A 14,327-nucleotide genomic window follows, 5' to 3' on the forward strand; every position below is an offset into this window, starting at 1 on the left:
AATCTACTATTTAGTTGCCACATAATTCCTCTGTCAAAGTAGATAAGTGGGTAAATGAAGCATTGTTGGAAGACATTCTGTTGAAGTCAAATATATTTATTTCACCACCACAAATCAGACAGAAAATGCATTGTAACAGCCTCCAAGTCACATCACAGGGTTCACAGCATCAGTGCGATACCGGGTTTAAAATATCATTGATGTGATGCAAAGCTAAGTGAAAGAAAAGTGCGGAAAAGAGATAAGATCAATCTTTGGCCTTTTCATCTTCGTTCTTGAGCTTTTCATCTTCGTTCTTGAGCTTCTTATCTTTGTTCTTGGCCTTTTTATCTTCATTCTCTGACTCAGAAGAAGAAGAAGAAGAAGAAGAAGAGGAGGAGGAGGAGGAGGAAGAGGAGGAAGAAGAAGAAGATGAGCCCTTCTTAGTTTTGGTCTTGGGGGTTTTCTTTTTAGCGGGGTCGTTGTTCGGAGCGGTCGGGGCTTCAGCGCTAACTGCGGGCGCTGCATTATTGACAGCAACCGTCTCCGCCTTAGGGGGTTCGTCTGGTTTTGGGGTGCTCTCCTGAGGGGCTTTGGTGTTTTTTGGGGGGGCGGCTTTATCGGAGGGGGCATTTTCTTGCTTCACGGGGGCTTCTTCTTTCACATCTTCCTGCTTTTCGGGCGCCTTATCAGCAGGCTTTTGCTGGCCTTTAGGAGGAAACAAGAGGGTGAATCAGATTTCACATGGATTCAAGCAGAAAGACACATCAGGCTTTATTTGTCCTTCACCTTTCCTTTTCCCCGTGTGTGACTGCAAAAAAAAAAAGAATCATGACATTTCTGCTTCCCATACATTGTGTTAAGATCATGTGTGTGACTGCATGCAACTACAAGGTGCAACAGGTGAAAATTACACTTTGTTTAGGTGAAGTTTAGTGACACTACTAGCCATTACCAGAAGTGGTGTGAGGGTTAGATTCCAAATTTAACCCTATTCCCTACCGTATAAACTCCAGAATGAAAAGGTTTAAGCCATATGGTTATTTTATTTGGGGTAGAACGTCAACCATATAGCTTACACCTCTCTACAGCAACGTTGTAATGCTAGACATGAATCAAATCACTCTTTGAAATGGAATCAATTACTTTTCAGGGGAAGACTAATTTTGCCCGGTAATTGAAAGCATTTCAGTCGGTAATTGACTCAGCTCTGTATAGATGTAAGTTTCGTAACCTGGGCTTAGAGCTAAACTGCTTGATTGGGTCACAACACAAACATGCCGCTGTGATTTTCTCCCGAATGTTTTCCAGCAGGGTCCAGAACTTACCGCTCTTCAGCGCGTCCTCTAAAGAAAACTCCAAGCTGTCGGGGAAGAAGAGGATAAGTACACTGACACTAACGCACCAACAGTTATACCAAGCTGACTTAAATAAATGTGTAAAGGCTCGACATCTGTGTGGATTTGGGTGTGTTTGGGTGTGTGTATGTGATGATGTTGGTGGTGATTTCTGGGTCTCTCAATGTCATTTGAGCAAACAAGGCAAATCTACAGATTCTCAATTAGGGAAGATGGGACACTTCTTTATTGCAGCCTCACTTTGTGATTTAGACTGATAAGACAGGTGCATTTTTACATGATAAATCTTGTGTGTCTTGCCTAAATCTTGCCTAAATCTTGCCTAGTGCAGCTTTAAATGGAAAAGAAGGAGTTCCAAGGTACACTTCTAGCAAAAACTTGAAAAGCCTTTACTTCATGGCTAGTTCAAAAGAACACATTAAAACCAACTTGCCGTTATCGCATCAAACTGCATGAAGAAGGTCCTTGTTCTTCAAATTTCAAAACTTTTTAAAGATAGTAGGTAACTTAAGTCCCTCGCTTGACACTTTCATAGACTGGATCATCTCTGTTTTGCAGATAGTGAATGATGAACTTCAGGTAATTCTTTTTTTTAATGGATGTATATGTATCATTTTGGGAACGACCTTCTTCTTCTACTCCTGCTTCTAACCGGCACCAGAGACAAGCCCCGTGTGCACAGAGCATCTCCAACCCTCCTCCGGTACCAAAAAAGCAGCGCGCCCGTCCTCTCACCTCGCCTCGTCGGCGGTGATGCCGTGCAGCAGGTGCTGGTATTTGGTGATCTCCGCCTCCAGCTTCATCTTGACGTGCAGCAGGTCCTGGTAGTCGTCCACCTGCCGCTCCACCTGCGACCTCACCTGGCCCAGGTCCGCCTCCAGGCCCAGCAGGATCTGGTTGAGGCGGTTCAGCTCGTGACCGTAGCGCCCCTCGGTGTTGTTCAGGGTTTCCTCCAGAGAGCGGATCTGAGACAAGGATATAATGTGATCAGCAAATCCAGGAGCGCTCCTTATACTTGTATCTCCATTTTATCTTTAATTTTGTAATTGTGTTTCTTGTTTTATTACATGTTTTTTTACTTACTAGTTATTATTTACTGACTCTTTAGGGGACAACTTTTATGTAAAATTCTATCTGTTTTTAGTTGTATGTCTGTTTTCTAGTTGTATCTGTGTATCTCTTGTATTACCTTTTATTTCTATTTTTTTATTTATTTATTATTTTTTATTCCACTTTATTTTATTTAATTGTGGTACTTTTACATCACTGTCTCTTTGGGTTTTATTGTATGTAAAGCACTTTGTAAACACTGGTTTTAGAAAAGTGCTATACAAATAAAACTGCATTATTATTATTATTTAAGTTATTAGTGATTCTCAATGGAGAAGTCATTATCTGATGCAGCCTTGGTGGGCAAGTACACTTCCTGGATCTTTATCCGTCCTTCGTTCTTTGCATTCTTTTGCTTTAGAATCGTACTTCAGCCGATAGATAGTTCGTCAAACGCATCACAAGAACACATATTAAGAAAGACACATAGGTAGACAGAGAAATATCAATATAACAGCATGGATTTACATACTTTGGAGGTTTTGTATGGGCTTTGTGTGGGAGGAAGAGGCAGGAGGAGGAGGGATGGAAGGGAAGTATGAAGGGTGGGTGGCTGGTGCAGAAGTCTGCTCCGTGTGTTGACTTTGCAATTTGGCCAAAGCTTCACCACACACTGCTCACAATGCACTTCACACACACCTGCCCCAAAGCAATCGGGATAAACATCTTCGGGACCTTTGACCTTTTTCCGTGTTCTCAATTTGTTTTGTTTTGTTGCGTAAGACCAGTTCCAGCTGGCGGAGTGAGACGGAGACGGAGACGGAGACGGAGACGGAGACGGAGACGGAGACGGAGACGGAGAGCTTGTCTGGTTTGAACTATCAGTTTTACAGTGTAATAACAAGGTAGTCAGGAATGCTCGTGAAAAGGACAGGCGCACTTACACCCCTCCAGGCGGTTTTCTCATTCTTTACATGACATTAGAAGGCTTTTTTAGAGCTTTGCCTTTGGTGTTTAATGCGAAGTGTGCCTGGTGTCTTGAATGAGCTGCGTTGTAACGATGTTAAGAAAACAAGAAGACGTTGATGTTGAGGGGTTTTGTGTCAAATCAGGGCGTCTCCAAACTTGTCTTGAGAGTGACTTTGCCATTGAAGCATTGACAATAAAGCTCAACTCCATTGTTTTCCTTGTATATCTGTCTGCGGTAGGCTATAGCTCCAGGTCATACATTTCACTTTGTTCTCGTCTTGTGTATATTATTACAAGTGAGGTTTGCGAACAGGCTGGAGGGGGGTGTATGTGCGCATGTGTGTGTATTTGACCTGATGTGTGTGTGTGTGTGTGTGTGTGTGTGTGTGTGTGTGTGAGGCTACCATGTTGAGCATAGTCTCGATGTCGATCTCCAGCTGCTGCCTCTGTCTGTGCAGGTCGTTGAGCTCCGTCTTGCCCGACTGCAAGGCCTCGGTGTTTTGGGCCACCTCCACCTTGATGTTGTCAAACTGAGAAGGGGAAAACAAGATGGAGGCGGGAAGTGAGAAAGGGAGGGGGAGAGGGAAAGGGAAAAAAGGGAAGGGAGAGAGGATTATTAGGAACACAGCAAGATAATTAGAGAGGAAGAGGAAAAGACATGCTTTTGGTTGACGCACCTTGCTCTGGTACCAGTCGTCGGTCTCCTTCAGGTTCTTCTTGGCCAGTTTGTCGTACTGGCCGCGGATCTTCTTAAGAGTCTCGGCCAGGTTGGAGTCCTGAGAATCCATCTCCACCACAACTCTGGAGTCCTTGACCTTCTTACGGAGGGCGTCGACTTCCTACAGGAGCCACGGAAGAGCAGTTGTAAATTTGTCCCTAATTTCAGATAACATGTTTCTGCAAATATGGCATGTGCTGCAAGTCTGCATCTTTGTGCTATGTGTGTTTTTATGGGTGTTTTTGCAATATGAACATGTGTTAATATGCATATGCTGGTTTTTTTGGGGGGGTGGAGATGTGTATGTGTGTGTTTTTTGGCCTCACATCCTTGTGCTCCTTCTTGATGCGGGCCAGCTCCTCCTTCACAGACTCGATCTGGTTCTCCAGCTGCATGCGGTTCAGCTGGGTCTCATCGATGGTCTTCTTCAGACCAGCCAGGTCTTGTTCTATCATCTGACACGCCTGCTTCTCACCGTCCAGCCTGCACAGGGGGGAGGAGGAACCCGACAGTGAGCCGTGAACAGCAGAAACGGCAATGCAAATTATAGTTATGCTAATAAATGTATGAAATCATGTAAATTCATTAAATGATGTGGCAGGCAAAATGTATGCAAAGCCTGTTAATTCACTGCTTGATCCACATCTCTCTCTCGTGGGAATAATGTTACATTATAGGTTTGCTAGACCATCATGCATCATTTTGCCAGTAACTAATATTTTACCATCAGTTGTTATTGATTTTGTATCAAAAATGCATGTCATTTACTTGGTCTTGAAGTCGTCGTTGGCCAGTTTGGTGTTGTCAATCTGGAGCAGCAGCTTGGCGTTTTCCATGGTCATGTCCTTCACCTGAGAGGAAGAATGCAAAGTATTATTAATATTTCTATTAGGCTAAAAAAAATAAACAAATACATTGTTTTGATGTAAAATTTAATTTTATTTAGCATTTCAACATTTCAAACTGTATGTTGAAACATTTGGCCCTCCGGTTAATTCACGCTGCAAAAATATCCATCTTGACAACTCATATAGCCTAGTCTTAAAATGTAGTTTTCCTTAGCACAAGTATAGGCTAAAAAAAAAATATCTGTAAGTGAATGAGATAATTTAACTTGTTTCCAATACAAATTAACTTGCTCAATCATTCTGATTATCTGGATAATCTAGTAGAGTGACCCGCTTTATTCTTCCTCTAGTATCAAGTTGATTTGCATTGGATCAAATTATCAGCTCATTGTTAGAATATTTCACTTGGAATTAGGGAAAAAAAGGTTTTAGGGTGCAATACTAAATGTAACGACTTGTATAGATAGATAGATAGATAGATAGATAGATAGATAGATAGATAATCACCTTCTTCCTGAGGCCAGCCAGTGGTTTCTCCACCGCCTCCCAGTCGCGTCCATCGGGCGTTCCCCTCTTGGCCAAAATGTCATCGATCTGCTTCTGCAGCTCCTGGTTGGCCTTCTCCAGATGCTTCACCCTGCCCAGGTACCCGGACAGCCGCTCGTTCAGACCCCGCATGGTCTTCTTGTCGTCCGCGGCGGCCACCGGAGCTGCCGCGGCGGCGGGGGCGGCGGCGGCGTCCCTCTCCGGGTCGCTGCGCATCACGTTCCGCAGCCCCTCCAGACTGGCCACGGACACCCTGGAGCCCCTTCCCCCGGCTCCACCGAACATGCTGCCGGCGCTGTTCCTGGGCATGACGACGATTGGATGGGAGTGAGCTGACAGACAGAGAGAGAGAGAGTCCGACTGGAGCTGGTATCACCTGGTCAGGTATAGAGCTGTACAGAATCCAGGTACCGTTTTATACTTGGGGGTTTTACGCATGAATCCGGCCCCGCTGATGCCATTGGCTCCCCGGGTCCAGCACCCCTCCTGACAAACAGGTTCAGGGTCGAAAATCAAGTATTTCAAGTTCATTTTTTTTATTTTCCTCACTGTAATTTTGCACTTGTCCTGTCTTGATTGGACGCAGGCAGAGTTTTGAGGAGGTGCGGGGTGGTCCCGCTCGCCTTAAAAGCAGGTGTCTCCTATGGGTGCAGGTATACAGGTAGACTCCCTTGCCTGCGCACTTGATCATTTCGAACCACTTTTGGGGTAAATCTCACTCTACTACACGCACCAAAATGTCTAAACGTGGAGGATACAGCAGCCAGTCCTATTCCCCGGCCGGCAGGACAGGAGCGCCCAAAAGCTACCCGACCGTCGGGCCCAGCAACCCCACCCTGCTCGCCCCGGTGGACCGTAAGGTGGACCCGAAGGACCAGACGGCCAAGACCAAGGAGAAGGACCAGATGGTCGGACTCAACGACAAGTTCGTTGCCTTCATCGACAAGGTCTGCAACGTTTCTTTTATTATGTTATAACAATCCAAATAACTAGCCTAATTAGCTATAGCCCAAATATTAGCCCAATTTAGCCTATTTATGCCACTTTTTAAAACGAAGTTAACTTTTAACTTCTTTTAAAAACGAAGTTAAAAAGTGCTTAAACAGGTGGTAAAAAGAAAAAAACTGGGGGAAAAACAGTAAGGGGAAATAAAAGAAATTATTGAAAAGTAGGCTATAATAGGCCTAATATGGTAAAAAAAAAAATAATTGTAAGTTAAGTATAAACATGAAAGTAAAATTATAAAAAGGCCTTTTGTATAAATGGGTCTTGAGAAATGATTCTTTTAGGCCTTTTTTCTCTTATTTTTGGGGGTTATAGTGTAGGCTATATAATATATGAAGTGTAAGCCTAGGCCTATTTTATTTTAAAAAAATAAAAAATAAAAAATAAAAAATCTATGTTATTTTGTATTCTTTTAGGCCTTTGTTTTTGTTTTTTGTTTTTTTTGTTTTTTTTAGACTGGGTGACTCTTTCTACTTCTTTTTTCTTCTCTGTCAAAAAAAAAAAAAAAAAAAGCTCTTGCCAGTCTCAAAAACAGACCAAAGTCAAGTCCTCAGTAAATTATAAGCCTTGGGGAGATAAAATATTTGCACTGAAAACCTGTCAGACGCACTGAGGCTTCCGAGCCTGCGGCCAAAAAAAGCCTCTCGTCTCCTCACACCTTTACAGTCTATCGCCTCACACACACACACACACACACACACACACACACACCAAAGAATGGTCTACAGCTAAGACGCCATCTTGCGGCCAATTAGATAACTGCAACAAACCTTTAGCAGTGTTCTCTTCAGTCTAGGTATTTGGGTTTTTTTCTCTCTCATTAAGACACACATACACATACACACACACACACACATGCATTAGGAATCATCATGTCATTATCAGCATGAACCATAGTCATAATTTAACGTAAACTTTGGCCCTCAGCCTACATATTTTTTTACACCTGACAGGATATACAGATTTAAGTTATCTTGACATGCCGCAGAGACAAGACGTAGACAAAAAAAAGCTTTTATCTTTATATAAATCATTATGATTTACCTCACTCCAAAACTCCAACACTTTTTTGCACCTACTCTTTTCTCCAACTTTTTCATTCTCTCCTTTCTGTCAACTTTACCTGTCTTTGTTTTCCTCCTTTTTTTGTTTTCACTATTATCATCTACCTGTTCCCTCTCTCTCTCTCTCTCTCTCTCTCTCTCTCTCTCTCTCTCTCTCTCTCTCCCTCTCAGGTGAAACACCTGGAGAATGAGAACAAAGTGCTTGAAACGAGGCTGAAGATCCTCCAGGAGCAGGAGGACTACAAGGGGAAGATCGAGGACCTGGTGAAGCACCTGTCGGTGGAGCTGCAGCAGCAGGTCGAGGGCTTGAAGCGCGATCGAGCCAAACTGGAGGCGGAGCTACTCCGGAGCCAGGAGGAGGTGGAGCAGACCAAGAACAAGTCAGTCTGTCGTCCTGCTTTCATTGAGTGATTGATTGACTGATTGATTGATTGATTGATTGATTGATTGACTGACTGACTGACTGACTGACTGGTTGGTTGGTTGGTTGGTTGATTGATTGATTGATTGCTTGATTGATTGATTGCTTGATTGATTGATTGATTGCTTGATTGATTGATTGATTGATTGATTGATTGATTGATTGATTGACTGATTGATTGCATACTGCAGTTTTAGTTATACCATGACATTTCTCAGAGGCAGAGCTGGTCTGGAGGTAGAAATAATCTCATTGGTTGAGTTCCAACTCCAAACCTCAGTGGGCGGAGCCAAAGAACCACAGTTGCAAGTTAGCTAACTGACAAACTTGAATGGTAAAGAAGGAACTCAAACTATAAATAAAAATATGAATGGCAAGGACTAATTTTTCCATTCATTCATGACCATGGCATTCATGATATTGGAAGGTTAGCTAGCTAGCTATAGGCTAGTATGGCTAGTTTGAACTTGGAAGGTCAGCTAGGCTAACTAGCTAACCTAGATAAGTTGCTACTAACTAAAAAATACAATCTAGCCATAGTAATTACACTGTGGGCAGAACGTTTTGACCTCCCTAATATTAGCTTCCTCCTCTCTTACCTCATCCTTTTCACTGGGCTTCAGTCAGTCTGTTACTTAGTTTGAAAAACTGTGGTTCTTTGGCTCTGCCCACTGAGGTTTAACTCAACCAACTCTTCTTTTCTCTTCTGTTCTGTTTTCAATTCACATAAGGAAGATTCTTGACCTCGCTAGTTGACTAATATGTAGAAATAAAAGGAACAAAGGATGAATCACTGAGCAAGAGTCAGATAGTTTTCTATTCAGTGTGGACAGGATTTTTTTAAAGCATAATGAAGCATGCAGGCACACAAAAACACACACAAATATACATGTGTAGATGCTACAGGCAAAGACAGGACAGTAAAAGTCCCTGCTATGTTTTTGAGCCTCATATCCTGCTGCAGTGACAAATGGCATTTTCTCGCTGTCCGTTTTCCCACCTGGTTCGCTGCTCTTGAGAGGGCTTCTACCATTCATCAAGCTTAAAATAAGCTCGTGTCAGAGGGGTTAACTTGGGTTCGAGGAGGATCCTGCACTATGTCTAAGGTTAAGAATGGAGGTTGTGGATTTTGGATTTTGGGGGAGAATATGTAACTGTCAGGGCAGAGATCCAGGGGCCGGGGCGGGACATCCATCCACCCTGTGGCCTGCTAACTCAGTCTGGATCTGCTCAGCACACATGCACACACACACGTACACACACACACACACACACACACACACACACACACACACACACGTACACAGGCTTCAAAACAGGAACCATTCAGTGATTCAGTGTGTGCCCGTCTGCCTTCAGGTATGAGGAAGATTTGCAAAAGAAAAATGAACTGGAGAATGAGTTTGTCATCAACAAAAAGGTGAGAAGATTGGCCTTTCTGCTCATTTATTTAGCCAATAATGATAAAAATGAAGAACACCAACTCATAAAATGACACAAATTTCAAACATATTATGGTACTTTTTAAGGGATGGAAGGTAACTGAAATTTTACAGATTTACTGTATTTTATAGATATTGAATAATGAATTTAAGGCTTTTTTTAAATGTTTTTATCAAACATGGATACACAACATTTTGGAAACAAGTCCTTAAAACAGTAATCTCATAGATTGTTCATGTTTATCCACGTGTGTGTGTGTGTGTGTGTGTGTGTGTGTGTGTGTGTGTGTGAGACAGGAGGTGGACGCAGGTCACTTGGGGACAGTGGACCTGGCTCTGGAGGCGGAGGACCTGATGGGAGAACTGGAGTTCCTCAGGCTGGGCTATGATGAGGTAAAATTGATTGACAAATCGATAACTTATACATAATAACACGGTGCATAGTGAAACATGGTGGTCATCACATACAGTGCAAGACATGAAACACATATCACTCTACAAATATACCTTCAACATTAAAAGCAGAGAAGAAGTGGATGTAGATCACCGTCTTCTCACTGACTCTGTGTTCCTCCTGTCTGTTCCTCGCAGGAGATCAAGGAGCTGGAGTCGCAGGTCCAGAACGAGACGGTGATTGTGCGTAACACCAATAAACGTGCGCTGGACATGGACGAGATCATCGAGGGCGTCAAGGTCCAGTACGCCGACATGGCCTCCCGCACCAGGGAGGAGGCCGAGCAGTGGAACCAGAAGAAGGTGAGGAGGAGGAAGGAGGAGATTTATATACATAAGAAGAGATAATAATATATACTACTACTACTACTGCAACAGCTACTATACTACTAATTCTAATAAACAAGTATAACCAAACAATGAGCTATGGTAACTGTGTGCATCTTAATCGCTCAAAAATGTACTGAAGAAATTTCAGAGAGTTTCCTTAAACCAGTAGTATAAATAATTATACCTGGGCAAATATTTGAAGCAGTTGAGGCATGCCTTGCTGCAGATTTGTGCCAGTAAATTAGACACATGACTTGCAAGTATTTTCAACTTTTTAACTATTTAAACTATTCAAAAAGTAAAACTACAACCAACAAAAAGACACATGCTGGAATTCACAGAACGTCTTTGGCTTCAATCAGTAGCCGATTTTTTCAGTTAAGGCTACATGGTTTCATATTTTTATTCTGATTCTATTCCTAATTTCAGTTGTTTTTCCTTACACTACTAAATAGATCTCATCAAGAGATTTTGTTCAATATGGATCTCATTTCAAACTTAATCCCTCACGATGCAAGTGTGTGTGAACTGCATGTGAAGCAGGACATTGTTGAAAAAGAGCGTGTGTGTCTCTGCGAACCTTCCCTGGATTAAAAATACATACATCAACAACATACAACACATTTTGCCGTTCCCTCCCGTCTCCTCAGATGGACGCCCTGGTCCTTAATGCAGGGAAGCACGAGCAGGACGTCCGTGACGTGAAGAAGGAGATCGCAGACATGCTGCGCCTCATCCAGAGGCTCAATGGGGAGCTGGACGCCCTCAGGAAGAAGGTGGGGGTCTCTCTCACACACACACACACACACACACACACACACACACACACACACACACACACATTCAGACTAAGTATATAAGGCCAATTTTGTGGTCAACATTAGAATTGAATGAATGGGACTCCATGCAGCTGCTTGTTATCCACACTGATCAGAAAACATCAGATCTTTGTCATGTGAGAAAAAATCAGAATAGAGGTTTTGCTGTTGTGTCACACATCACCTAGCAACCACAACTGTATGCAAATGATGTCTAAATATATATCAACCACACTAGAAAAAGAGAGATTAAGATCAATGTGGCTTTAGGTCAGTTAACTAATGTTATAAGTAAAAGTGACTAGTCAGATAAGGTAGATTTGTGTTCAAATTTAGGTTATTTTGACACAGTAGCTTGAAAAGTGTTCAGTTAATCTTGACAGTTGGTTTTTGGCTTTGTTAGCTAACTAGCCAGCGAGCTAATTTAGCAAAGCAACTGAAGTTACTGTTAACATGCAACTACTAGACACTTCTAACCGAACAGCTAGCTGACATCTAAACACAAAATTGATCAGATTTATCAGAAGCAGAACGATCAGTTCCCTGTCAAATACTGGACAGAAATGAACCATGTTGAATTCTGTTGAGACTGAAAGCCCTCTATTTGACACTTTCAGCCGCAGTGTGAATGTAGCCTACAACGCAAAATACACATCGACTGACTGCTTCATAAATTCCACCTCGTAATCCTCTCTTTCCCCTGCAGAAAGATGCCATGGAGAAGGAAATCATGGACACAGAAACAGACGGCCAGAAGAACCTGGACCAGGCGAGGGAGAACATCGGCCAGCTGGAGGAGGCTCTGCGGCGGGCCAAGCAGGACATGGCCCGGCAGGTCAGGGAGTACCAGGAGCTGATGAACCTCAAGCTGGCCCTGGACATCGAGATCGCCACCTACCGCAAGCTGCTGGAGGGCGAGGAGAAGAGGTGAGCAGGCGGGGGGGGGGGGGGGGGGGGGGGGAGGAGGGAAGAGTAGCGGGGGAAAGTGGTGTGAAGGTGTGGCTGAGAGGGGAGTGTGTTGAGGAAGCCTGTAAGTGTGTATGTGTGTGTGTAGGTGGGTGGGGGGCTGTATGGACACATATCTACATGCATGCGGTCATATTCAGTGTATTCACCCATGTTGCTGGGTGTTAAAATGTACATACCATGATACATGAATGCTTACACTAACATTTGTCTCTCCATCTCTTTAAAGAATGAATGACATGATGCGTCAGGCAGGTAAGAGACATTCTGTTTCTAAATAGTTTTGACATCAATTCTTAAAGGAAAAATCCACCTAAAACACTTTAACACTGATAAAAAAAAAAACAGCTACTGGCTATTTTTCACAATGAAATATTTTACGTCAGGTTTTGGTGTCAGTCCCTCAGAATCAAAGACCGAGGGCTTCTTCCTAGAGCCGCCATGTTGCACCAAGAGACGTTCAACAATCACACAGGGAGAAATCCATCGTAGAAGAGGAGAGAGACCACCCACAGTAGCCTAGGAAATGTAGGAGATCACAAACTGAAGTAGAAGTAGACGAGGCGGGTTAAAGGAAAGTGGGTTCACCAAAAAAGTAATTTTTTTGGTGAACACTTCATCACAAAATAGATCCTGGAAAGCACTGAACGTCACAGACTGATATCTATCTGTGTAAGAGTATCAGACGGTGGATTTTTCCTTTAATAATAACAGTATTGACATAGTACTTTTCAAGCAGAGAGAGCTAATTCTATTTTGGCAAGTCGGACAATGAGAAAAGCCAAGAAATTTCCCCATTATACTAATGATTGATTTATGTTTTGTGTCCCAACTAAAATCAACCCTCTCTTTTGCTTAGATTTGTAAAAACAATCCAACCAATCCAAGTCCTTGCTTGCACGCAGACGTTGTCCGTTCGCCATCGAAGCAAAAGCCACCAGTGAAGCCACTCCTCATCGAACCCGCCGTTGCCCCGGCAACAACAAGCCCCGTCTCCAAGAAGCGCCTGCTGGTCCGAGTGGAAGTGGAGGCAGGCAGAGTCGTGTCCGAAAGCTCCCATTACGCTGACGATTGAGACGATCTGTCCTGTCAGCACTACAAAAAAAGATGAAATTCACATTCACAATCTGTACTTGCACTCTTGAGGAAAAAAAGAAACGACAAATGATACTGAATGTAATGATCAGAATGTTCCCTCTGTGTGCTTCCTGGTTTATCTGGCCAAGTTTAAGAGTTTAACTATTATCTACTGTCTTGGGAGGTTCAATACTTTTTCCTGGAAGGTTTTGTTTGAAGTTGGAGACATTTTGTTCATATTATGGTGTTTTTTTAAAAAGTTCTTATCTTTGTTTATATTTGCGGACTCGCAGCAATGCTTGTACCAAACTTGACTTCGCTTTGTGTTGTTTTCACCTTTCTTACCGTTGATTTTTCTCATGCTTTGTGAGCCAAATGGAAATATATACAATTCTGTCTTTGTGAATCGGAAGCCCCACATACCTAACAGTCTGAAGGTGTCTTGATGGAGTGCAGAATAAAAAGGGGAACTTGTGGTATCGAGCGTGTGTTTCCGTTGGCTGCTCCGCATCTACTAATATCTTGAAGGTAGAAACAAGTGAACAGTGTCATACATACACAGAGATAATGTTTCCTAGACACATTGTGTGTTCAGCATACTCATATCACTGGGGTCGGGTAGTAATACTTGTAAGAACTACATCTTCTAAATACAAAAAAATATAACTGTTACCTAAAAAAATGATATATTCTGATATACAGAGATACTTGTGAAAAATTAGAGGATTACTTCTGGAAATACTTTTAAAGTGAAAGCAAGAAACTCAGAAGGCCATTTAGTGTCAGGTGTGTTTGTATACAAACCTGAAATAATTTTGCTGAACCTAATAATTAGTAGTAATTTTACACATTTTCCTATCTGTACTGGTACATTTATACCTCAAGTATGGTTGAAAGTAATCAGAATATATATCAGAATATGTATCCAGGATGCTAATGTTTATACTGACAGTATGTACATAGTTTTAAGCAAGCGCACAATAGATGGTCATCACGCACATTCTCCCTCTCTCTCTCTCTCTCTCTCCCTCTCTCCCTCCCTCTCTCTCTCGACCAGAACACACACACAAACTTATGGAAATAAACTGAAGATGCTATCTGGTTCTTACTTTAAAAGATCCAGACATGGTTTGAGCACGGTGTGTTCCCTCTGTGTTTGTTCGATGGAAACAGAGAGAGGCTTTCTGAAGGGACACCGGTTCATGTAGGTGGGAATAAGTCATCGGCAGGAGAGTTAGGGGAAAGCCTTGCGGTCTCATCCTGCATTCATTTCTCCCTGCACG

At 42.7% G+C, this 14,327-nt stretch overlaps 2 protein-coding genes across 5 annotated transcripts; one reads left to right on the top strand and one right to left on the bottom strand.

Moving 5' to 3' along the window:
- Window positions 1–91: 91 nt before the first annotated feature.
- LOC139931614 (keratin, type I cytoskeletal 18) lies at window positions 92–5,863 on the bottom strand. Of its 2 annotated transcripts, XM_078291113.1 has the most exons (8): window positions 5,430–5,863; window positions 4,843–4,925; window positions 4,401–4,557; window positions 4,034–4,195; window positions 3,761–3,886; window positions 2,073–2,302; window positions 1,308–1,342; window positions 92–687 (listed from the first exon to the last, which is right to left on the bottom strand). In XM_078291113.1, exons 1-8 carry the CDS (start codon window positions 5,775–5,777, stop codon window positions 248–250), a joined length of 1,581 nt encoding a protein of 526 aa, XP_078147239.1. In that variant the 5' UTR covers window positions 5,778–5,863; the 3' UTR covers window positions 92–247. The 2 variants fall into 2 exon arrangements, with proteins under 2 accessions (XP_078147239.1, XP_078147240.1); XM_078291114.1 differs by lacking the exon at window positions 1,308–1,342 and having other exon boundaries at window positions 539–687.
- LOC139926276 (intermediate filament protein ON3-like) lies at window positions 5,724–13,528 on the top strand. 3 transcript variants are annotated; one of them, XM_078291116.1, is made up of 10 exons: window positions 5,724–5,852; window positions 6,055–6,415; window positions 7,709–7,917; window positions 9,318–9,378; window positions 9,698–9,793; window positions 9,992–10,156; window positions 10,834–10,959; window positions 11,708–11,928; window positions 12,197–12,222; window positions 12,873–13,528. In XM_078291116.1, the coding sequence occupies exons 2-10, from the start codon at window positions 6,206–6,208 to the stop codon at window positions 13,040–13,042; spliced, it is 1,284 nt and encodes a 427-aa protein (XP_078147242.1). In that variant the 5' UTR covers window positions 5,724–5,852; window positions 6,055–6,205; the 3' UTR covers window positions 13,043–13,528. The 3 variants fall into 3 exon arrangements, with proteins under 3 accessions (XP_078147242.1, XP_078147241.1, XP_078147243.1); XM_078291115.1 differs by having other exon boundaries at window positions 5,724–6,415; XM_078291117.1 differs by having other exon boundaries at window positions 5,724–6,415; window positions 12,827–13,014.
- The last annotated feature ends 799 nt before the right edge of the window (window positions 13,529–14,327 follow it).

The sequence above is a fragment of the Centroberyx gerrardi genome, chromosome 21 (assembly GCF_048128805.1).
Source record: "Centroberyx gerrardi isolate f3 chromosome 21, fCenGer3.hap1.cur.20231027, whole genome shotgun sequence".
In the NCBI taxonomy this organism is placed as follows: domain Eukaryota; kingdom Metazoa; phylum Chordata; class Actinopteri; order Beryciformes; family Berycidae; genus Centroberyx; species Centroberyx gerrardi.

Coding starts and splice junctions, on each gene's coding strand:
- LOC139931614 (XM_078291113.1), bottom strand. CDS start 5,777: ATGCCCAGGAACAGCGCCGGCAGCATGTTCGGTGGAGCCGGGGGAAGG. Junction 4,926..5,429: donor TGGCTGGCCTCAGGAAGAAG/GTGATTATCTAT, acceptor TCTTCCTCTCAG/GTGAAGGACATGACCATGGA. Junction 4,196..4,400: donor TCAAGAAGGAGCACAAGGAT/GTGAGGCCAAAA, acceptor TGGCTCCTGTAG/GAAGTCGACGCCCTCCGTAA.
- LOC139926276 (XM_078291115.1), top strand. CDS start 6,206: ATGTCTAAACGTGGAGGATACAGCAGCCAGTCCTATTCCCCGGCCGGC. Junction 6,416..7,708: donor TCGTTGCCTTCATCGACAAG/GTCTGCAACGTT, acceptor TCTCCCTCTCAG/GTGAAACACCTGGAGAATGA. Junction 10,960..11,707: donor TGGACGCCCTCAGGAAGAAG/GTGGGGGTCTCT, acceptor TTTCCCCTGCAG/AAAGATGCCATGGAGAAGGA.